The following is a 23,282-nucleotide window of genomic DNA, read 5'->3' as shown; positions in this document are numbered from 1 at the left end:
TATCTAGTGCTGCTATTGCAAAAATACTATGAGCAGGTGGCTTGAACAAACAGGCATTTATTTTATCACACTTCAGAAGGCTAGAAGTCCGAATTCAGGGTGCCGGGTCTAGGGAAGGGCTTTCTTTCTGTTGGCTCTGGAGGAGAGTCCTTGTGTCTTTGGCTTCTATTCCTTGGCTCCTTGGTGATCTCCATGTAGGGTGACATCTATCTTTCCCCATCTCTGCTTGCCTCTCTATGCCTAATCTGTTCTTTTTATGTCTCAAAAAAGATTGACTCAAGGCATACCTTTATACTAATCCTGCCTCATTAACATAGCAAACCCCATTCCCAAATGGAATTATAACCACAGGTATAAACTGAAAAAAACCATTGTCATTGAGTTGATTCAGGCTCATAGAGTAGTATTTCCCCATAGGGTTTCTGAGGAGCGGCTGATGGGTTCGAACTGCTGGCCTTATTGGTTAGCAGCTGAGCTCTTAACCACCGTGCCACTAAGGCTCCAAGGTATAGAGGGGTTAGGATTTACAGCATATATTTTGAGGGGCACAGTTCTATCCATAACACCTGCCCACTGGACTGGCCACTAGTTTAGGGGAGTAAGATTGCACAGTTGGCTGCACCAATCATGGTTCAACCCCTGGAACTAGGCATTTTGACATTTCCTTGTTAGCCAGGAAGGAAGATGGATGGATGGGATGTAGGCAGACATTCTTGTGTGCCTGCTACGTTATGTCACTTAGTGTTCCTTCACAGCAGTCTTACCGTTATCCCCCCTCATGAGTGAAGAAGCAGCTCAGAAAGGTAAATGACTTGCCCAAGGTCATACCGTTTTCAGAGACAAAGCCAGGACTCACACCCATCATCTCCACTCCTAGCCATGATGCTGCTCTGCTTCCCAATAGGTATGACAATCGGTGCCGGAACCTGACCCAGAAGCAGGTGGCCCAGAAGTTGGCCGAAGTTCCCAAGCCTGCTATCCGCTTCCGTCTGGAGGAGGAGGCACCAGCTTTCCAGGACTTGGTGTATGGCTGGAAACAGCACGAAGTGGCCAGCGTGGAGGGAGACCCAGTCATCCTGAAGAGCGACGGCTTCCCCACTTACCACTTGGCCTGCGTGGTGGACGACCACCACATGGGCATCAGCCACGTGCTGCGGGGCTCCGAGTGGCTTTCCTCCACCTCCAAACACCTGCTTCTCTACCAGGCCCTGGGCTGGCAGCCACCTCACTTTGCCCACCTGCCCCTGCTCCTCAACAGGGATGGCAGCAAGCTGTCCAAGCGGCAGGGGGACGTTTTCCTGGAGCATTTTGCCACTGCTGGCTTCCTGCCAGATGCCTTGCTCGACATCATCACCAACTGTGGCTCTGGGTTTGCAGGTATCTACCCACCTGCGAGGGCACCGTGGTAAGAGCATAGGGAAGAGCGTGGCCTTTGGTTCAGGCAGACCTGGACTTCAGTCACAGCTTTGCCACCTACAACCTTAATGATTTGGGGCAGGTTCATCCTTTCCTTAAGCAAATGTATATTGAGCCAGACACCGTTAAGGGCTGGGGTTACAACAGTGATAGACATCATCCTTGCCCTGTGGTCTCTGAGCTTCATTTGCCTCATCTGTAAAATGGGGGTAAGTGTCTGCCTCATAGATAAGTTAGGATGCACTGAGCTCATGAGTATGAAACACCCAGCACAGTGCTTGCCACACAATAAGTACGAAAAATGACAGATGCTATGATTATTACAATCATTACTGCAATTACAAGTACATATGGCAACAATATTACTGATAGAGAAGGACTCTGATTTATTCTAAGATGAGCCCTTGCCCTTGGCCCAAGACTTAGAGCTCAGACCTTGAAGACATGCTAAATAGTTTGACCTCTTTGTGGAGGGGATTTCTGAAAATGTGGCAATAATAGCCTGCTTACCGTTTATTCTGCTCTTATTTAATCCCCAAAACATTCTGGAGAGGTAGCCATTTATTGTCCCCACTGTTTGTAAGAGGATTGTGAGGTTCAGAGAGGTTGAGTAACTTGACAGAGTCGCACAGCTAGCAAGAGACAGAGCTCACTTTAGGCCTGTGCTTGACCACGGTGTTACTGACGATGCAAGACAGAGTTGTTCCTCGTGAGAAGTGGCTCCTGGCACAGTGCTCTCAACTCTGGCTCCACCTTGGAATCACCCATAGAGCTTGTAAATGCTGACCCTCAGACCCCATGCAAAACCAATAGAATCAAAATTCTGGGGAACAACCAGGCAGCAGGGTGAGCTGTTCTACAGATCATGTCTTTGAGGGTAATGAGGGTTGGTTTAGCTTGATTTTTTCCAAACCGGTTTTTCCTTAGTAGCAAAATCCTTTCTGAAAAAGAAAGCTTATTCAGTCCGTTGAGATACGGTGTGGCTAGAAGTTGAATCCCTCTGGTTTAAGTGGCTTGGGGAGCCCAGCACTTGCTCACCTGCCACCCTGGCATTGGAAAGCCCTTGGTTTGACTTCCATGGTATAGGGAGGCGGGGGAAAGATGGGAGGGAGGGAGGTGCAGCTGGGCCTGCCTTACTTCCAGAGAACCAGATGGGCAGGACCTTGCCAGAGCTGGTAACACAGTTTGACCTGACCCAGATCACCTGCCACTCAGCCCTCCTGGACCTGGAGAAGCTTCCAGAATTCAACAGGTGAGTAGGGAATATGGAGACCCCCCCACATAGAAAAGGCTTTCTTGCCGATAATGGGACAGCACACACAGGGCATAGTGTGGTGGTGGAGAATATGGACTCCGGACTCACACACATCCGATTTTGACCTCGGGCTTTGCTGCTTAATAGCTCTGTGACCCTGAGTAAATTATTTAACCTCTTCAAGCCTCCATTTCCTCTTCTCTAAAATGAGGCTAGTAACAATGCTCAGCTCTTGGGATAGTTGTATTAAATTAAATGTTGCACAAAAGTACTCAAAGAGAGTACCTGGTACACAAGAAGTGCTCAGTAAAGGGCAGGTATTATTTTTGTCATTGTTCTTATGTTCCTAACAATAAAAAGAATACTTTCCCTTTACTGAGCACTTTTTTTTTTTTTTGTCATTACTATTATGTTCCTGGAGCCCTGGTGGTGCAGTGTTTAAGAGCTCGGCTGCTAACCAAAAAAAGGGTTAGCCGTTCAAATCCATCAGCCGCTCCTTGGAAACCCTATGGGGCAGTTTTATTCTGTCCTATAGGGTCGCTATGAGTCGGAATCGATTCAACAGCAACAGGTTTGGTTTGGTTTTTTTTTTTTCCTTGGTATTACGTTCCTGGCCACTCCTGCATGGATTCTGTTAACAGCCAAAGCCTGGAGAAGGGCATCTTCCTTTTAGAATCACTCCCACTCACCCAGCACGTCAAATGAGCACTGTTTCATGGCATCTATTTGATATTTCACATATGATATTTCAGTCTTCAATTAGAGTTATAATTTAGATAATTGTTGAAATGTCTCAGCTAAAGGGTATTTGCGGTAAAGCCAGCAGCCAAGGTTGTACCTAGGGGGCCAGGAGCTTACTGTTACTTTCTCCTGAGTGCTGCTCTCAGTGCTTTACTTGCAGGCATCCAGAGAGTTCACATCCTCTGCGGATGTATTTAGGGTATTACCTCTTTTACTTCGCCCATCAGACCTATGAAGTTGGTCCTGTTATTATGCACTTTGTTACATATGAGAATACCAAGACACAGAGGTTAAATAACTCACCCAAGCTCACAGGGCTAGTGAATGGTGGGCGTCTCTCGAATGGGGCATCCGGGGATATTGTACTTCTGCCTTTCTTATTGTAAAGAAAGTGATATCTGAGGGGAAATGGAGTCAGGACAGGGAGATGCTCTGTGACCCACTCCAGTCCTCCCCGAAGCAAGAGAGGAAGCTAAAAGGAAGACGGAGGTGGGGCTTTTGCTTAGTACCAACCAGGGAGGGGATGGAGCAAGGAGATTGATGCCCACAGGTTTAATATAGCCAAAGCTGATTACCCAGAGAAATTTCTATAATCACGCTGCAGCTGTGGTTATTTCAGTAAAGATAGCCATAGTGGTTGTCATAGCAATAGTAGTACTCGTTGAAAATACAGCAGAACATAAATCAATTCAGCAGTTTCTGTGTGTACAATTGATTGACATTGATTACGTTCTCCATGTTGTGCAACCAATCTCACCCTCCTTTTCTGAGTTGTTTCTCCCCATTAACATAAACTCACTGCCCCCTAAGGTTCCTGGCTAACCTTTCAAGTTACTGTTGTCAATTCAATCCTGTATAAAACCCATTGCTGTCAAGTCGATTCTGACTCATAGCGACCCTATAGGATGGAGTAGAATGGGCCCATAGAGTTGCCAAGGAGCAACTAGTAGATTTGAACTGCTGACCTTTTGGTTAGCAGCCATAGCACTTAACCACTACGCCACCAGCGTTTCCATGATCCCATATAGATAGATCTTAAAAAAGCACAATGCTCAAGGTAGATACTCTTTACTAATTAACTTAAACTGTTGTTTGGTTTAAAGAAGACATCAGGGGGTATATTTTTTTAAATAATTTATTGTGTTTTCGGTGAAGATTTACATAGCAATTTAGGTTCACATTCAATAATTATACAAGTTGTTTAGTGACATTGGTTACATTCTTCATTATTTTCATTTTGGTTGTTCCATTTCCTTTAATTCCTGCCTCTTTACATTCTCATCATTTTTGTTTCAAAGTTAATTGTTGACCATTTGGTCCCACATAGGTGATTTTTAAAAGGAGCACAGTACTTATGGGTGATTTTCATTATTTTTTGATTCAGGGCGTATTTTCGGTTTAAGATTTAAAGATTATCTCAGGGTAATAGTTTCAAGGGTTCATCCAGCTTCAATGGCTCCAGAAAGTCTGGATTCCATGAGAATTTGAGATTCTGTTCCGCTTTCCCCCTTTTGATCAGGATTTTTCTGTAGAATCTTTAATTGAAATGTTAGTAATGACAGCTGGTTCTTCTAATTTTGTGGCAAAGAGAAATCTCTTTTTTTTTAAATGTCATTCTCATTTAAAATGTCAGTTACTGTTTTAAAATACTGTCTGCAGGTTGCTTGGGACTGTGAGGCTACCTGTTTGTGACCTTGCTTAGATCTCTTTCCTTCTCTTAAGTGTAAAGAGAATTCTGCTTGCAGCCTTTGGCAGGGAGAGCTTACATGCTGTGTCATTCTTTAGACTTCACCCAGCCCCTGGGGAGAAGGCTTGGATGGGCTGGGGATGACAGCTCAGGGTGGTCCCTTGACCTCGCCTGCAGGGTGCACCTCCGGCGGCTGGTGAGCAGCGAGGCCCAGAGGCGGCAATTGGTGGGGAAGCTGCAGGCCCTCGTGGAGGAGGTGTTTGGGAGCCAGCTGCAAGACAGGGCTGTTCTTGACCCGGCGTATATGGAAAGGATCATTCTGCTGAGACAGGTAGAGGGTTGGGGGGTCTGGGAAGCCAGGGAAGTGGGTGGGCACTTCCACTCCTCCCCTTCAGTGTCTTCACAGCCCTGTCCCCAGTGCATTCAGTGACTGCCTCTTTCCCCAGGGTCACATCTGCCGCCTGCAGGATTTGGTCTCCCCAGCATACTCTTACCTGTGGACTCGCCCTGCAGTGGGCCGAGCACAGCTGGGCACCATCTCGGAGAAGGTGGATGAGATTGCCAAACGGGTGATTGGGTGAGTGCTACAGGCTTGGCCGAAGGCTGTGTAGTCCTTCCTTTTTTCCCTTGCATACCACCTTACTCCAGGGCTTGGCTGTAGACCACCGGCATAGCTCCCTGACTGGTGAAGATGTTCTCAGTGAAATGATTTCTCACCGGCTGACTTTGGGCGAGAGGGTTTACCAAGGGGAACCCAGACTCTCCCTGGACAGTGGTTCCATGGTTCTAGAATTGGACAAACCTGGGTTCCATCCCAGCTCTGCCACTTTCTCACTGGGTGGTTTCACCTTGGCCAAGTGGCTTCACTTAGGGCTTCCATTTCCTCATCTATAAGATGAAGATAATAATATTTCTTACTGTAACAGAAGCAGTTGGAATTCATTTGGTTTGGTTACAAGGGATAGAAAACACAGCCAAAGTTGGCCTAAGCAGAGGGGAGTGGTTGGTTTATATAATTGCAAAGCCTGGGTGAAGGGCTAGGTTGAGGCATAGCTTAGTGTGGGGGCCAAAAACACGTTACCAAGACCTAATTTCTTTTGCATCTCAGAAAGACTAAGTAACTTGTTCAAAATAATAACAGCTAGCAAGTTGAAGGAGCAGGGATTCAAACCTTGACCATACGTTTAACCACTATTATCTACTGCTTCTCCCTATGTAATAAAGTCCTTGGGCAGTGCCTAATACTTACTACCCTTCAATATATTATTATAATACATATTTTGAAAAGATAAGAATACATCCCTATGGCAAAAAAATCCAAACGAGGGTTTATAGCAAAAAACAAATCTTCCTTCCTCTCCAGCCCACATCCCTCAACAAAAAGGCAACCAAACTTAGCTTCTTTGTAAAATTTCTGCATATTCAAGGATGTATATATGTATGTTTATATATATGTATGTACACGTATGTGTATATATGTGTACGTAATCCGTGAAAATATTTAAAATTTTAAATTTCATTTTAGAATTCATACATTCATATGGCTTAAAACAGAGCAATTAAAAAATATATACAGTGAAAGGTCCCCTTTTTATTCCTTGTTACCCTCTTCCCAGTTCTAGAATCCTCTGTGGGTTCCTACTATTCTTAATTAGATCTAATCCTTGTTTTCCCCTCTTTTTACACAAAAGGTGCAATACAGTAACACTCTTCTGTGTCTTGTTGTTTTTTTTTTTCACTGAACATTATATCTTTAGTTCTGTCTAGTACTTTATTATTTTTTAGTACTTAGAGTCCTCATTCTCTTCCACAGCTACACCGATTCCATTGTACCACTTTACTGTAATTTATTTAACTCATCCTCTATCAGTAGGTATTTGGGTTGTTTCCAGATTTTGCTATTATAGACGTTGTTGCAGTGAATAACCATTAAGCATGTTTGCAAGTATATCCGCAGGATAAATTCCCAAGAGTTAGTAGCAGTAGTAGTAATTATCTCTTAATTTAGGACATTCCACAATAGGGGCGATTAGTTCTAATTCATCGGCTCCTAGTGCCGTAACTCCCCATCCCTGATTTCAGAGACACCTTTGGGCTCCCACTCAAGTCAGGAAACTGACACCCACATGTTAGAAGCCGCCAAATCTCTAGAAGCCCCTTCTGTGCCCATGCCAACCTCTGGGCCAGTTACAACAAGTCCGAGCTGCCATTGTTGGCTGCCTGGAACCTGCCACTCTTTCATCAGCTCCTTAACAGCCTGATAATCCACAACAACACTGAGGAGAATGTCTATTTTTTCCCACATTACTTTTTATATTTTTAGTATTTTATTTTCATAATTTAGGAAGTAACAGTAATCATGTGGCCCAGTTAATGATGTAGTGAGGACAGTTACTTTTGTCTTAAGTTGAAGCTCAATTGCTCAAGTACTGGCACTGAGGAAATCTACAGCAAAAGGCAGTTTTTCCAAATCACTAAGGAGCCCCATTCCCTGTGCCCTCGGCACCCCACATCGATTCAGTCTTTAAAATGGAGGCATTTGGACCCTATCATGAGCAGAGGTGTCAGAATTGGCATCATGGACCAGTTACACCAATGAAAATCTCCAGCGTCCCTTTCCAGTGTCTCTAATTTGGAAACCTTGATAATAACTTAGGGAAAGTGTGAAGTTGCTTGGAAATATACTTACCTCCGCCCCACTCCCATCTCTTGCTCTAGCTCAGAATTAGGGCTGGGACAAATAGTTTACAAGTCCAGCTCTAACAGAATGGGGAATTTCTCTTGAAACTCAAACAAGATTTTAGGAGAGTATCTCAGCCGGCCTGCCAGGAAAGTTGGGATGATTGTTGGCTATTGGATTTTAGATGCTGAAACGCTTCAGTTTGTGGGCAAAGAATGATTGTAGCTTTCTCAAGGTGACTCAGCAAGTTGATGGCAGGGCCTTTATGGGAGCTGGGGCCTCCTGATTCTTTCAGCTCTCGTGCTATATCCCAAAGAAATGACCCCCAAGTCCTGCCATCTGGAAGTTGTGTTTCAGATAATTTCCCAGAGGGCCATATTCTTCCATCCAGTGTCTGACTCATTCTTAAGTTTCTTTTGTGATCCCTCTGCAATGTCCCTGAGCTTTTGATGTAATAAATTATAGCTAATACATTTTTCCTTAATTTTTCATTGAAATATAAAATCTAATACCGTATGTTCATGTATTGCACTTAGTGCTTTACAAGTTTTAACTCATCACCTTAGCCTGAAGGGGTGCAGGCACTATTATTATCCCTTCTTTAAAGATGGGAAAACTGAGGCATAAAGATTACGTAACAATGGAAGCAATTAGTAAATCCTCTCGTTATCGTACCTTCTGAGTTTCCCATAGTATGTTCACTTACTTGGATTATCTGTGTATGTGATCCCTCCGCTGTTCTTCTTCCCTAACAGGGAGGCCCTTTCTGGGGAAGGTAGATACCTTCTCCTTACCCCATCCCCTACGACAGGCTTGAGCATTGGTTGTGCTGCTTATGCCGTTGCTATACCATAATCTTCTGAACCCATGCAGGCCCCTTACAGACTGGTCCTCTTCTAGGCTTTTAGAAAGACCTGGTGTGAGCTTAACTCAGGATGTGCTGAATGGAGAACTGAAGAAGCTGTCCGAAGGTCTGGAAGGCACAAAATACAGTAATGTGATGAGACTTCTCCGAGTGGCCCTCAGTGGACAGCCGGTGAGGCGGGCACAGGGGCTGGGCTGTTCCTGGAGCAGTTGTTTATCTGCCACTCACCAGCAGGCCTTAAGCTTAGTTTAGTGGGGGTACAAAGATGAACGGAAGATGACCCCTCCCCTCATTTAGTCATTCAACAGGTAGTATGTACAGTGGGTACAGCCGTGAGTGAAGCAAACGTGGTCCCTGCCCTCACGGGGTTTGCCATTTATTGGGGGTAGCAGGCAGATAAAAAGTTTACTTAATAAAGGAAAAATAGGCCCCTGGGATCCATCTTCACCCATGAGCATTAAAGACCAATAAAATACAAACCATGCTCCTTGGGATGCAGGCAGCAGGCATGGGTTAGGCTGGGGCACAACTTCTGCAGACTAAGGCTGTGTGTTAGTTCCCTGCACATTTTAAGGCAATGCTTTCTCTTTTTGTTCTCAGCAAGGACCCCCTGTAGCTGAAATGATTGTGTCATTGGGACCAAAGGAAGTTCGGGAACGAATACAGAAGGTGCTTTCCAGCTAAAGAGAAGATGTACAGGCAGTGGAAGTGACCTTCGTGACCTCTACGCTTGGACTGCCCTTGGAGGAGAGGAGAAGGAAGACTAGGGCCCATCCGGAAGCTTGTGGAACTAATAGTGGAAACAACATGCCCGAGTGCATTGTGGCTTCACGCAGGCCCATCCCCCAACTTGATTAGGGAAACCCATGCCCATCTCATCTCCCTGACTCTGAAAAGTACTCGTGTCTAGTTTTTGGCACCACATTAAGCAGCAGAGGTTGGTTCACGGAACAGTCAGCATCACAGAACAGTCGTCCACAGTGCTCGGCAGCAGCCTAGACTCATATTCCTCAGGCTGGTGTGGACTTAGAGCAGTAAAGGATCCTTGACAGAAGCAGGGGTAACTTTATGTCAGACCTCCTTTGGGGCTTGTACGGGGAGAAGTTACTCATCTGCCAAGTGTTTCAAATACTCTGTGCTTGAACCTTGGAGCAGCCTGCTTCTTCCTTCCCTGAAAGTCATTTCTTCCTCTTTTCCACTTCTCCAGACCTGATCCTTGGACTGGAGGCATTCACCCTGCTATTTGCATCTTTTTCTTCATATCCACCTTCTTCCACCCATGACTTGTAAGTCATTGTCTGAGGGTGTCTGAAATGAGGTGTTCTTCTTGGGGTCTTAGGTAACTGGGAACAGTTAAAGTGAAAAGAGGATGGTGATTGGGCAGAAAGACAAGGTGTCCTAGTTACCTAGTGTTGCTGTAACAGATACCACAACTGGGTAGCTTTAACAAATAAACATTTATTTTTTCATAGTTACGAGGCTAGAAGTCCAAATTCGGGGTGCTGGCTCTAGGGGGAGGCTTTCTCTCTGTCAACTCTGGAGGAAGGTCCTTGTCTCTTCTGAGCTTCTGCTCCTGGGCAGTCTTCATGTCGCTTGGCATGTGCCTTCCCCCATCTCTGCTTGCATGTTTAATCTCTTTTAAAAAAACTCAAAAGAGATTGACTCAGGAACACCGGACAGTAATCCTGTCCTATTAACGTAATGAAGGTAACCCATTCCCAGATGGGATTCTACCACAGGCATAGAGGTTAGGATTTACAACACATATTTTGGGGGAACACAATTCAGTCCATAACACAAGGCTTCCCCTGTATGGCAGCCAGCCTCTGAGAATGCCCCCAGTGATCCGTACCTCCTGGTATTCACACCCTTGCATAGTCCCTTTCCACATCAAATAGGGCTGACTTATGTAACCAGTAGGCCATTGAGGAAATTATCAATAGAGTTTGACTTCTGAGTCTAGGTTATAAAACATGTTGCTGCTTCCATCTTGTTCTCTTGAATCCCTTACTTTTGGAGAAGCCAGTTTCCAGGTCATGGAAACCCTCAGGCAGCCCTATGAAGAGATCTGTGTGATGGGCAAATGAGGCCTTCTGCCACCATCCATGGGGATGAGCCATCTCCGAAGCAGATCTTCCAGCCTTAGTCAAAGCTTCAGATGCCTGCAGGCTCAGCTGACATTTTGACTGTAACCTGCATGAGGGACCCTGAGCCAGAACCACTCAGCTACGCAGCTTCTGAATTTCAGATATTCAAATCGTGAGATGATAAATGTTTATTGTTTAATGCCACTTTGTTTTTTGGTGATTTGTTACCGATCAGTAGATAACAATACACTCTTCTTGGCAGGGGAGTAGGGGAAGAACATTAAAGAGTTTGTCAAGCCTTAGAATCTCTTCTTGAAAAGTATATTAGATAAGGTCTTTGGTTGCCAGCATAGAAACCAACTCTGCCTAACATAAAAAGTTTATTGGAAACTATGGGAGAGCCATGGAGTCCTGGTGGTGCAACGGTTAAGAGCTCGGCTACTAACCCAAAGGTCAGCAGTTCAAATCCACCAGTCGCTCATTGGAAACCCTATGGGGCAGTTCTGCTGTGTCCTATAGAGTTGCTATGAGTTGGAATCGACAGCAATGGGTTTGGGTTTTTTTTTTTTTTTAATTCTAACGGGTTTAGAATCTACAGAAAAGCCAAGGATCCAGGTCTTGGGAAAGACAGGAACCAGTAAAGCTCTGGTTATCCAGGCAGCAGGAGCTAATGACCAGTTTGGACTGAGTTTTTTCATGGGAACACCTGAACTCCAAGTATTTTTGTTGTTGTCTGTTTCTCAGTTTGCATTTTACTCCTTAGTTCTGAGTGACTCAGCTAAAGATTCAGAATCGAAGGAGAGAGTGTCTGGTTGGGCAGCTGAGGTCATGTTGTCCTTCCTTAGCCAGGAGTAGGTATCCACTGGAGGAAAAGTCCCAAGAAAACCTAGGGAGCTTTCTCCAGAAGAAGGGGTAAAGGCAGAAACAGCAGATGTCAGCCACAGAAGGAGACATAGTAATAAACCAATTTTTAGGACTTCATGTGCACTTATATGAGCCTCAGCCACATCCATGGTCTCAGATCATGCTGGCAAACACTTCAGCCCATCATCTCGTTAAATCTTCACAACCCCCTGAGAGAGGTACCGTTGTTATTATTCCTATGTTATAGATAGGGAAACAGGCTCAGGAAAGTTGAGTAACTTTTGCAAAGTTATGGTATGAGGCAGAGCCAGGATTTACACTCAGGCCTGTGGCAATCCACATTACCAGCTCAGCTCTTAAATGCTAAGGGGCATCAGAGCCTCCACTTCCAAGACATTAAAAATGGTGGCCAGAAGCTCTTCAACTTGCAGTCACAGAATGAATGTTCTTAGCAAGGTGGGTGATGTTTAAAGCTGAGTCAGTAATGTCATTGCCTCTTCCTCAGTTCACGTATATAGAAAGTAATAGATGTCTCTTGGTTTGGGGCTTTTGTTCAGGACCAGGAGGCCTGTAGGAAGGGACTTCACACATTTTAAATAATCTCGTTATCCCCCAGTGTTTTCGAGAGTATAGTGTACTGGTAAAGAGCATGGAGGCAGACTGTCTAAATTCATATTCAAGTTCTGCCACTTACTCTCTGACTTTTCTGTGCCTCGTTTTCCTCATCCGTAAAATGGGAATAAGAATTGTGCCTGTCTCTAAGAGTTTTTGTAAGAATTAGATAACATATGAAAAGTTCTTAGAACAGTGCCTGGCAGTGAACGTTAGCTATCGTCACCATCATCATTTTCATTCTTATAAACGGTGATCTTTGTTGTAAGGCATAGAAACCTAGTCAGGCTAACTTAAACCAAGAAAATAATTTATTGGAGGAATTAGAACCCACATATCCAAAGGGCAGGACTTCCAGCAGGACCTCGTGAGAGACTGGAATCCATACCTGAAAATCCATTAAGACACAAGGCAGCCACTTTCTCTGAGGCCCCACAGTTTCTCACATCTGTCTCTCTTGTATGTCTTCTCCCATCTTCTCCCTCTGCAGGCTGACCTCTTCTTCTCTGTACTTGGCTAACAGCTGTCCCAGCCTAAAGCTGAATCGGCCCTCTGCTTAGGTCAGGTGTCTACCCCAATCCAATCAACTGTGGCCAGTGGGTCAGAGTTGTGTAATACAAACATGGCAGTGGGGCCCACTGTAGTGATAGGTGGGAGCAGTTCCTTCTCTCAGCACTTTCTCTTTCAGTGTCTCACAGTTTCACTGAGTATCCTTTTCAGAAGATTAGCATTTTTTTATAGCCAAATTTGGAATCCCATCTATACTATCTTTATCCCTTTTTTTTTTTTTTTTTTTGCTTCGTAATAAACCCGTTGCCAACGAGCCGATTCTGATTCATAGCGACCCTATAGAACAGAGTAGAACTGTCCCATAGGGTTTCCAAGGCTGTAAATCTTACAGAAGCAGACTGCCACATCTTTCTCCCTTGGAGCAGCTGGTGAGTTTGAACTGTTGACCTTTCGGTTAGCAGCTGAGCGCCTAACCACCAGTGCTCCTTTCTTTCATAATACTACCATATGAAATGACATAGTATATTTTTATATGTTAACTGTCTACCTTAAAAATATACACAACTAAGGCAGGCAGGAAGTTTGTCTTATCTTGCTTATAACCACAGCACCTGGCATACTGCCTGACACAGTGGAGAATCAGCAAAGATCTTGTGATTAAAAAAAAAGTTTGAGGGCTTCATTAGATCAGTTTTCTCAGAATTGCTAGTCGTCAGCAGATCTAAGTGCCAGATTCCAACAGTCTCCAACTTCACTTTAATTTACTTCAGGAAATTGTGTCTCTCATAAGATTTACAACTGTAGTTAGCAGTCTAGTCCATTTGCCTATAATTTGCATTGAATCCAGCAATCTGAGAGAGACCTTTGACAGAGAATTTGAAGCGAAATGTAGGGACAGATGGAATGGTTCGATATGGAGGGATGCCTTAGTCGGTACTAAAATTTAAAAAACAGTTGCCATTGAGTTGATTCTGACTCACAGTGACCCCGTGTGTGTCAGAATAGAACTGTGCTCTCTGGGGTTGTCAATGGATGATTTTTCCAAAGTGGATCACTGGGGCTTTCTTTCAAGGTGCCTGTTGGTGGACTCGAACCTCCAACCCTTTGGTTCACAGCCGAGTGCTTTAACCACTACGCCACCAGGGCTCCCTCGTCTAAAATTAGGAGTTGCCTATTCACCAGTTAATATTGTCTTATGATGGTTTTCACTTCTCTCTCTACCTCCCCAGGGACCAAGATAATGAATATTTAGAAAATAAGGACCCTCTGGGTAATAGGAGGGCCCAGAGAGAGAAGCTTTTGATTTTGTTCAGAGGTATCAGAGGACTTCACAAGGTGACCATTGAACAGGGTTCTGAGGGGGTGAATAGGAGTTTCCCCCATAGGTGAGGGTTTGTAGGGCATTCCAAGCAGAGTGATGAAAAAGAACATCAGAAAGTTGGGCATGGCTGGTGCCAAGGGTAGGAGTCAGGGGAGTGGTTGAAGATGTGGCTGAGAAACCAGGCAGGGCCAGGCCCGAATGATCCTTCTTTGCCAGGTTAAGGTTAGCAAGGCACAATGTGATGCAAATAACAAAACCCAGATTCAAACTGGCTTAAACAAGATTTATTACCCACATAACAGGAAGTTCAGAGGTAAGGCAGGCTCCAGGGTTGGTTAATTACGTGCTCACTGACGTTAGTGAGGACCCAGGATCTTTCTCTGCTCTGTTGGCTGGTCTCTGCCACAGCCTAGGGCTAGTTCTCTGGTGCTCACAGTTGGCTGCCTGAAGCAATCTGGCCTCTCTGCACTTCCTCCTTCATGTCTGGTGAGAGAGTGGCTTCCTGTGTCCCCCTCAAAAGCAAGGAAACTTCTCCAAGCACCCTCCTCTAGCTGACTTCCAGATTCTTAACCCATCACTGTGGTTCCAGTAGATCAGTCAGTCAGCCTCAGGCCCACTGTCTGTGCTGCGTGGTTAGGGTGAGCTTTGCCCTGAGGTGCTTGGCTGGGTTGGGAGTGGTGGGTATCTGAACAAAGTGGGGGTTCAGTAAGTGAAGACAAGGAGTTGGGTCTTCATGAGATGGGAGGTACAGAGCCATTGAAAAGTTTTAAGCAGGGAAATCACATCAGATATATGTTTTTTGAAGGATCATTCTGGCAACTACGCTAAAAAGAGATATTCACGGCCAGACAGAAGCAGGGAGCTTGGTAGGAGATGATCGGAAAATGAGGCACGGAGGAGGGCTGTGATCGTGATAAAGCCGTGTTTCTCATATCCACCTATAAAGTCCTACCAGATCTGACCCTGCCTGCCTTTGCTCCTCACTCATTCCTGCTACACTCACACCTTCTTGTTCTCTGGTCTCCAGCCATATTAGTTTTCTGTAGGTCCTTAGACATGTCATGTCCCTTCTTGACTTCATGCATGTGGTCGCTCTGTCTGGAATACTCTTGTCCCACCCACCACAGCCCCCCTTTGCCTAGTCACCTCTTTGTCTTCAGATCTCAGTTCCACATCACCCGTCCCAAGGAAACCTCTGCCTTCCTCCCAGAAGGCGTCATCCGTCATTAGCTGTCAGAAGTACCCTGTTCTCTTCCATAGCACGTGATTGTAACTAATTGTGTAAATAACTGTGTGAGTAATCAGTTCTGCAATTTTTTGCTAAGGCCAAATCGCAAAATCTGTGGAAGTAGACAAAGAACACCCAAATGAGAACAACAAAGGCTTTTGTCAGAGACTCAAAGGCAGGCGGTAGAGAAGGAAAGCTTTTAGTGGAAAGGAGGGACGGCTTCAGGTGTGCCCCGCCTGGAAGCTGTTGGCGTGGAGATGCCAGAGGCAGGCTAACTAGAAGCGGGGCATCTTATGTGATTGGTTAGAGAAACATATTTGGCTTTCTCTGGTTGGTCCTGAGTTGGCAGGAGGAACAAAAATTAGGGAAGCTGTCGGCTATTAAGTCCTGGACATTTGGAGCCCACTGTTACAGGGATTATTGTCTGGCTGCCTGGCCCGGTAGCTGCAGGTAGTGGTTTGATTTTTTGGGCTGAATGTTGCAGGTTGTGGATTAGAATTCTCTTTTTATGTACGGTCTGGCCATTGTCCATGTATTGATTCAGTCTTTGAGATCTACGAGTCCAGGCATCTCATCTGTCTTGTTCACTATTGTACCCTCACTGCTGAGAAAGGTGCCAGTTCATGTAGCAGGTGCTCAATAAGTATTTGTTGAATGAAAGCCCAGACCCGCATCTGATCAGGTTGGATGGTCAGAGGCTCAGTCAAGTGCACAGCTGCAGGCTCCACTCTGCTATGCCTAGTTACTAGGTTTAGCTAGAATATTATTTTGCATGTTTAGGAACTTCACATCATTTGTGGTTAACTATTATTTTTTTTATTCACAGTGGTTATAAAGCACTTGGCTACTAACTGAAAGGTCAACAGTTCGAACCTGCCAGCTGCTCCATTAGAGAAAGATGTGGCGGTGCATCTGTAAAGATTTACAGCCTTGGAAACCCTTTGGGGATAGCTCTACTCTGTCCTATAAGGTTCCTATGACTCAGAATTGACTCGACACCAGTGGGGTTTTTTTTTTTTTTTTTTACTTAATGAATCACGTAATATAAACTTTTTGTTTTTCTTCAGAAGGGTAGTACAAGTTTGACTTGGCATGTATTATGCTCATTGTGATACCCTGGGGACCTCCACCTTACCTTTCAGATCTGAGCAAAATGTTGGGGTCACAGCCTTTCCCTCCAGGCCAGGGTCCCCTCAGCCCATCACTCTCTACCCTGTTCCTGATTGCAGTAGGACAGCCCAGCTAAGGGGACTGGGGCTTCTCTTTCCACAGACCTCCACTTGGTGGAGTTCATCCAATCTGGTCTTCTTTCATTCATTTGGCTGAAACACCTCCTGGGTGCCAGGGCCTCTGCTAGGCCTGGGGGTGCAGAGACGGTGAAGACAAAGCCATATCATTGTAGGTGGTCAGTCCACAGATGTGTATCCACCTTATTTGTTACTATTTCTGTGTATTTGTTAAACTTAACAAGTGAGCAAAAGATAATCCCCCTACCTCAAAGAGATCCCAGTCTCATGGAGTTGTATTCAAACTCATTGAAGCGGGGAGTGTTTACAAAAATATTTAGAATTTTTGTGCATGGGAAATTTGTCTCTTCTCTATTTAACCCTTTATTTATGTCAATATGAATTCATGAATATTTATCTTATACTTTAGGTTATAATCCAGTACTACCTTTTTATTTTATTGCTTAAATTGTGCCAGCTTTGGCCACTGGGAGTTAATGAGTTCGCTCCTGTATGCCTTTGATATACCCCCATCAATGCAGGGGTAGATGCTCTAGCCTCCTCTGATAGATTTGCTGCCCCAGTCCTAGAATCAACCATTTCCCCAAGGAGCCCTGGCTCTTTTTTTTAGAGAATGATATTAGAAACCAAGATTGTTGCTTCTAAGTTTTGATTTTTTTTTTTTTAAGTGTGGAAAAAAAAAAAACGGACATTTCCAGAAAAAAGGAATAAAGGAAACGCTGGTGGTGTGGTGGTTAAGTGCTACGGGTGCTAACCCAAGGGTCAGCAGTTCAAATCCGCCAGGCACTCCTTGGAATCTCTGTGGGGCAGTTCTACTCTGTCCTATAGGGTTGCTATGAGTTGGAATCGACTCGATGGCACTGGGTTTGGTTTGGGTAGGGGAATAAAACACCTCTACAGTAGTTTTTTTTTATAGTAGTCTGGCTCTCAGACGCCAGTTTTTGATTTCTGCTTTACACTCATTTTCATTGTGTAAGTTATTTGATTGCACTGTGACTCAGCCTCCACATCTGACAAACGAGCATTAAAAGAGTACATTAAGGTACACTGGTGGCGCAACGGTTAAGTGCTTGGCTGCTAACCAAAAGGTTGGGGGTTAGAACCCACTCAGTGGCTCTTTGGGAAAAAGACCTGGTGATCTGCTTCAGTAACGATTAGACCAAAAACCCACTGGCTGTCAAGGTGATTCCGACTGATAGGGACCCTATAGGACAGACTAGAACTGCCCTGTGGAGTGTCCAAGGCCGTAAATATTTACAGAAGCAGACTGCCACATCTTTCTCCCTAGGAGTAGCTGGCAGGTTCGAACTGCCCACCTTTTGGTTAGCAGCGGAGAGCTTTAACCACAGGACCAGCAGGGCTCCTCAGTAAAGGTTTTAAAAAAAAAAAAAATCCATTGCCATAGAGTCGATCCCGGCTGATAGCAACTCTATAGGACAGAGTAGAACTGCCCCATAGTGTTTCCAAGGAGTAGCTGATGGATTCGAACTGCCGACCTTTTGGTTAGGAGCCATAGCTCATTGTAGCTCTTAACCACTGTGCCACCAGCCTAGGAAACCGTATGAGGAAGTTCTACTCTTTCACATGGAATCGCTAAGAGATAAAAATCGACTGGACAGCACCCAAAACGACGACAACAGGACTATTTTAAGGCCTAGACCAGATGTTAAAAGATAATTTTCAGAAAAGGGTAAAATCATGACTTTCACAGAGTAAAAATGAACTCGTGTTAAATTAAAGATTTTACTTATTAGTGGAGAAACTGGTAAGGTGTTTAACACCAGTTCAAAGGAGAATTCAAAGAGCAGATGTATTTATACATCAGGAATATTGAAATGGATGTGCAAATGGAAATGTTTTTTCCACAGAGCGGAGGGTTGTCTCTCCAGGGGACAGAATCTTTTGCATGTCTCTAGAGAAGAATAACTTTCCATTGCTGTTAGTTACCTACAGTTTACAGAACTGTAAAATAGCTCCCCCAAAATGAGAATCAAATAATGCAATAGTAGTATAATAGTTTTCATTGTAATACAAATGAAGTGTAACAGTCCTGTACGAGTAATAATTGTAAAAGATTTAGCGTAGGATCTGGTACATAGTGAGTCACTTGTCATTCTTTCAACTGCAGTTTCATTATTTCCATTTCAAAGGGTGTTTTTTTTTTATGAGCAGCAACCCCTCAGATGGGAATGTGTGTGACTAGATTTATTTTGGAACTGAAATGGCACGGCAAAGAAACTTTTTAGCTTGCTGTCAGGTGCTGCTGAGTTGGTTCTGACTCACAACGACCCTGTGCACAACAGAACAAAACATGGCTCAGTCCTGCACCATCCTCACAATTGTTGCTATGTTTGAGCCCATTGTTGCAGCCACTGTGTCAATCCACCTTGTTGAGGGTCTTGTTTTTTGCTGACCCTCTACTTGATCAAGCATGATGTCCTTCTCCAGGGACTGGTCTCTCCTGATAACATGTCCAAAGTAAGCAAGATGAAGTCTCACTATACTCGCCTGTAAGGAGCATTCTGGCTGTATTTCTTCCAAGACAGATTTGTTCCTTCTTCTGGCAGTCCATGGTATGTTTTTAACTTAGATTGTATATTTGGGGTAGAGATGGCACCTACAAGTCGCATAACCTGTTCCCTTGGGAAGACGACTGCCACATTTTTCTCCCTTGGAGTGGTTTCGAACTGCAGACCTTTAGGTTAGCAGCCGAGTGATTTAAACACTGTGCCACCAGGGCTCCCACACCCATCTCTTATTGCTTCCACTGTTCACTTGTCTAGTGGTGTGTGTGCCAGGCACTATTCTAGGGACAGGTGATACAGAAATGTACAAAACAATGTCCCTGTGTATATACTAGTGTAATAAAACAGGCAAACGACTATAGGGAGGAATTTGTGCTGCAATGGAAAAGTGCATTGTCTAGACAGCACACCCTTCTGGTTTCTTGCCTTTCTTTGCTTTTGAGATGTTTTGCAACCTCGTAAATTGTAGATGACTGATAGCAAAGCCAAGTAATTCTTGTCCACAGACATGCAAATTAATTCTGTGAGCTGGAGGGACAGCCCTCCCTGCAGGTGGGAAGGTGCATTTGCACGTTCGTTTTCAAGTTCCTTTATTCCATAAAACTTTGCACTTCTTCCACATTTCTTTTGAACCAATTATAACATCTGCTTGCTTCCCTCATTTAATTAGTATAAGTGTCATGGCATACTTTTTTTTTTTTTTAATTATCCTTTAACAAAATAAGCATGTAAATACTTAATTTGCCAATGGTATGATGTGTTATGGTGGGTTCTAAACACTGACTTTATGGTTTATCAGGCAAGCCCTTAACCACTGTGCCACCAGGGCAGTGGTTAATATGACATACTTACACTGAAAAAGTATTAGTTGCTAATCTGAAATTCATATTTTACTGTTGTTGTTGTTAGGTACCATCTAGTTGATTCCGACTCAAAGAGACCCTAGGCACAACTGAACGAAACACTGCCCAGTCCTGTGCCATCCTCACAATCGTTGTTATGCTTAAGCCCATTGTTGCAGCCATTGTGTCAATCCATCTCGTTGAGTGTCTTCCTCTTTTTCGCTGACCCTTTACTTAACAAGCATGTTCTTCTCCAGGGATCGATCCCTCCTGACACTTCCAAAGTATGTGAGACATAGTCTCGCCTTCTGTACTTCTAAGGAGCATTCTGGTTGCACTGCTTCTAAGACAGATATGTTCATTCTTTTGGCAGTCCATGGTATATTCAATATTCTTCTCCAACACTACAATTCAAAGCATTAATTCTTCTTCAGTCTTCCTTATTCATTGTCCAGCTTTCACATGCATATGAGGGGGTTGAAAACACCATGGCTTGGGTCAGGTGCACCTTAGTCTTCAAGGTGATATCTTTGCATTTCAACACTTTAAAGAGGTCTTTTGCAGCAGATTTGCTCAATGCAATGCATCTTTTGATTTCCTGACTGCTGCTTCCATGAGCGTTGATTGTGGATCCAAGTAAAATGAAATCCTTGATAACTTCAATCTTTTCTCCGTTTATCATGATGTTGCTTATTGGTCCAGTTGTGAGGATTTCTGTTTCCTTGATGTTGAGGTGTAATCCATGTTGAAGGCTGTGGTCTTTGATCTTCATCAGTAAGTGCCTCAAGTCCTCTTCATTTTCAGCAAGCAAAGTTGTGTCATCTGTATAACGCAGGTTGTTCATGAGTCTTCCTCCAATTCTGATGTCAGGTTCTTCTTCATGTAGTCCAGCTTCTCAGATTATTTGCTAAGCATACAGATTGAGTAGTGACCCTATGGGACAGAGTAGACCTGCCCCATAGAGTTTCTAAGGAGTGCATGGTGGATGTGAACCCTTTGGTTAGCAGCTGTAGCACTTAACCACTACAACCGCCACCAGGGTTTCCACAGATTGAATAGGTATGGTGAAAGGATACAACCCTGATGCACACTTTTCCAGACTTTAAACCATGCGGTATTCCCTTGTTCTTTTCCAACGATTACCTCTTAGTCTATGTACAGATTCCTCATGAGCACAATTAAATGTTCTGGAATTCCCATTATTTGCAATGTCATCCATAATTTGTTACGATCCACACAGTCAAATGCCTTGGATAGTCAATATAATACAGGTAAACTATTGTAGTCTTCGCTTTCAGCCAGGATTCATCTGACATCAGCAATGATAATTTAACTGGGGGTCCTATATTTTATCTGGCGACCCTATTTCTGAAGGAAGAGAGGGCGCAGGCCTTGAGATGTTTGATCGACTTTGACCTTAGCCCTGGTCGCTAGATAAGTAGTGATAGCTAGCCCCGAAGACTCGCAGTGAAGGGGATCCATGTGAAGACGCGCCCCCTCGCGGGCCCGCGCAGAGGCGGGACCAAGCCCGGTGGGCGGGGCATGCGCGGCCACGCCCCGTCACGTGCCGACTCGCGCCTGCTGCGTCGCCAGCCGCGGAGCAAGCCAGGAGGTAGCAACGGCGGCGATAGCAGCAGCTGAAAGGGGCCGGAGCAGCTGCGGCCACAGCAGCGGCGCTGGGTCGATGGCGGCGGCTGCGGTGGCAGCGGGGTCCGGGGCGGCGGAGGGCACCGAGTTTGCGGAGGGGCCCCCGGGGCAGGCGGTGGCACTGGAGCTGTGGCTCAGTGAGTAGCGGGGGGCCGCCCCCTGGGAGGGCGCAGCGGCGCACGTGAGGCCCCACTTCCCGCCTCCCTGATCCTTTCTTAGGAGGTTAGCGGGCGGGTGGACGGCTTTGGGGTGGGCCCAGCGGCCGGGGAGGGGGACTGGGGCTCGCCGCTTGTGAGAAGGTCGCCCGGGTCCCCCCCGAGAGGAGTCCAAGGCTCCGCCGGCTCTGCAGACCTGAGACCTTTGCTTCCCTCCCCCACTGACCACTCCCCTCCCCCCCCTTTTTTTAGTAGCAAAACATTCTCATTATTAACCGTAACGGCTAACGTTTATTGAGCTTTTCTTTTGTGCCAGGCACTGTGCTGAAAGCATTTCAGCCATTGCTGATCCTCGTTAGGACCCCAGGAGCTAGCTTCTATTATTATCCCCGCTTTAGAGACTTAAGGAGACTCAGTTCTTGCAAGATCGCGCAGCCTCCTGCAGTCGGTTTGGAGCTGCCTCTAACGTCGAAACAGTTTCTTTACACCTTTTGTAGATGTTTATTATGGCCAGACTTATGTATGTTGTCTCCTGTAAGCTTCCGGGCAGTCCCCAGGATAACGGCTTTTACTGTCCTGGTTTTACCGATAAGGAATTGAGGTTCAGCGAGGATAAAGAATATACCCCTTGCATACTCTGACTTGTAGGGTCGCTTTGAGTCGGAATCGGCACTGGGTTGTTGTTTTCGTATTACTAGTTAGTGGTGTGCTAGGTGCTCAAGATACCGAGGTGGGTAACACAGGGCCTTGTCCTCAAAGGCGTTTTTTTTTTTGGTTGTTATTTAACTGTAGATGAAGGTTTACAGAACAAACTAGCTTTTCATTAAACAGTACACATATTGTTTTACGACATTGGTTGCCAACCCCACGACATGTTGACACTCTCCCTTCTTGATGTTGGGTTCCCTAATGCCAGCTTTCCTCTCCCCTCCTGCTGTCTAGTCCTTGTGCCCGGGCTGTTGTGTGCCCCTTTAGTCTCGTTTTATGGGCCTGGCTAGTCTTTGGCTGAAGAGTGAACGTCAGGAGTGACTTAATTACTGAGCTAAAAGGATGTTCAGGTGCCATACTCTCGGGGTTTCTCCAGTCTCTGTCAGGCCAGTAAGTCTGGTCTTTATGTATGAGTTAGAATTTTGTTCTACATTTTTCTCCAGCTCTGTCCAGGACCCTCTATTGTGATCCCTGTCAGAGCAGTCAGAGACTTTTTTTAGTGGGTACAAACACCGTATAGTTTGATGAGAAGGTGGGGGTTTGGTTCCATTAAACTTGTGGTGGTAGGAGTTGGTTTGTTTACCTGGGAGCTGTCACAGCAGAGGGAGCATTTGAGTGGAGAAAGGAAACAGTAGCATTCCAGACCGAGGACACTGCAAAAGCTGGGGGACAAGAGAGTGCAGAACATTCTGGTGGCAACAAGTAGGTCAGTGTTGCTGGAATGCAAAGTCTAAAGAGCAAAGAATCTGGAAATGAGGCTACACAACTAATTTGTGAAAGATTGCCAAGATCTTGTATACTACAGAAAGCAGTTTATGTTTTATCCCGTGATGGTGGGCTGTTGGGGAGTTTTCTGCAGAAGAACCTGTAATCAGGTGTGTCTGCTAGAAGC

General features: G+C 45.1%; 2 protein-coding genes across 6 annotated transcripts in view; both read left to right on the top strand.

The window, feature by feature from the left end:
• The window catches only part of EARS2 (glutamyl-tRNA synthetase 2, mitochondrial), a 34,645-nt gene extending 13,597 nt beyond the window's left edge, over window positions 1–21,048 (top strand). For all 4 annotated transcript variants that reach the window (XM_049903065.1, XM_049903066.1, XM_049903067.1 and 1 more), the window contains 6 exons: window positions 905–1,377; window positions 2,560–2,668; window positions 5,277–5,430; window positions 5,546–5,676; window positions 8,680–8,815; window positions 9,245–21,048. In XM_049903065.1, coding sequence (XP_049759022.1) covers window positions 905–1,377; window positions 2,560–2,668; window positions 5,277–5,430; window positions 5,546–5,676; window positions 8,680–8,815; window positions 9,245–9,328 — 1,087 coding nt within the window. In that variant the 3' untranslated portion in view covers window positions 9,329–21,048. The remainder of the gene's footprint in view (window positions 1–904; window positions 1,378–2,559; window positions 2,669–5,276; window positions 5,431–5,545; window positions 5,677–8,679; window positions 8,816–9,244) is intronic.
• Window positions 21,049–21,471: 423 nt separating this feature from the next.
• The window catches only part of GGA2 (golgi associated, gamma adaptin ear containing, ARF binding protein 2), a 34,263-nt gene continuing 32,452 nt past the window's right edge, over window positions 21,472–23,282 (top strand). For both annotated transcript variants that reach the window (XM_049903669.1, XM_049903668.1), the window contains exon 1: window positions 21,472–21,664. In XM_049903669.1, coding sequence (XP_049759626.1) covers window positions 21,565–21,664 — 100 coding nt within the window. In that variant the 5' untranslated portion in view covers window positions 21,472–21,564. The remainder of the gene's footprint in view (window positions 21,665–23,282) is intronic.

This window comes from Elephas maximus, chromosome 12 (assembly GCF_024166365.1).
Source record: "Elephas maximus indicus isolate mEleMax1 chromosome 12, mEleMax1 primary haplotype, whole genome shotgun sequence".
Lineage (NCBI taxonomy): Eukaryota > Metazoa > Chordata > Mammalia > Proboscidea > Elephantidae > Elephas > Elephas maximus.
The sequence above is the reverse complement of the archived record's forward strand: the minus strand, read 5'-3'. Positions and strand labels throughout refer to the sequence as shown.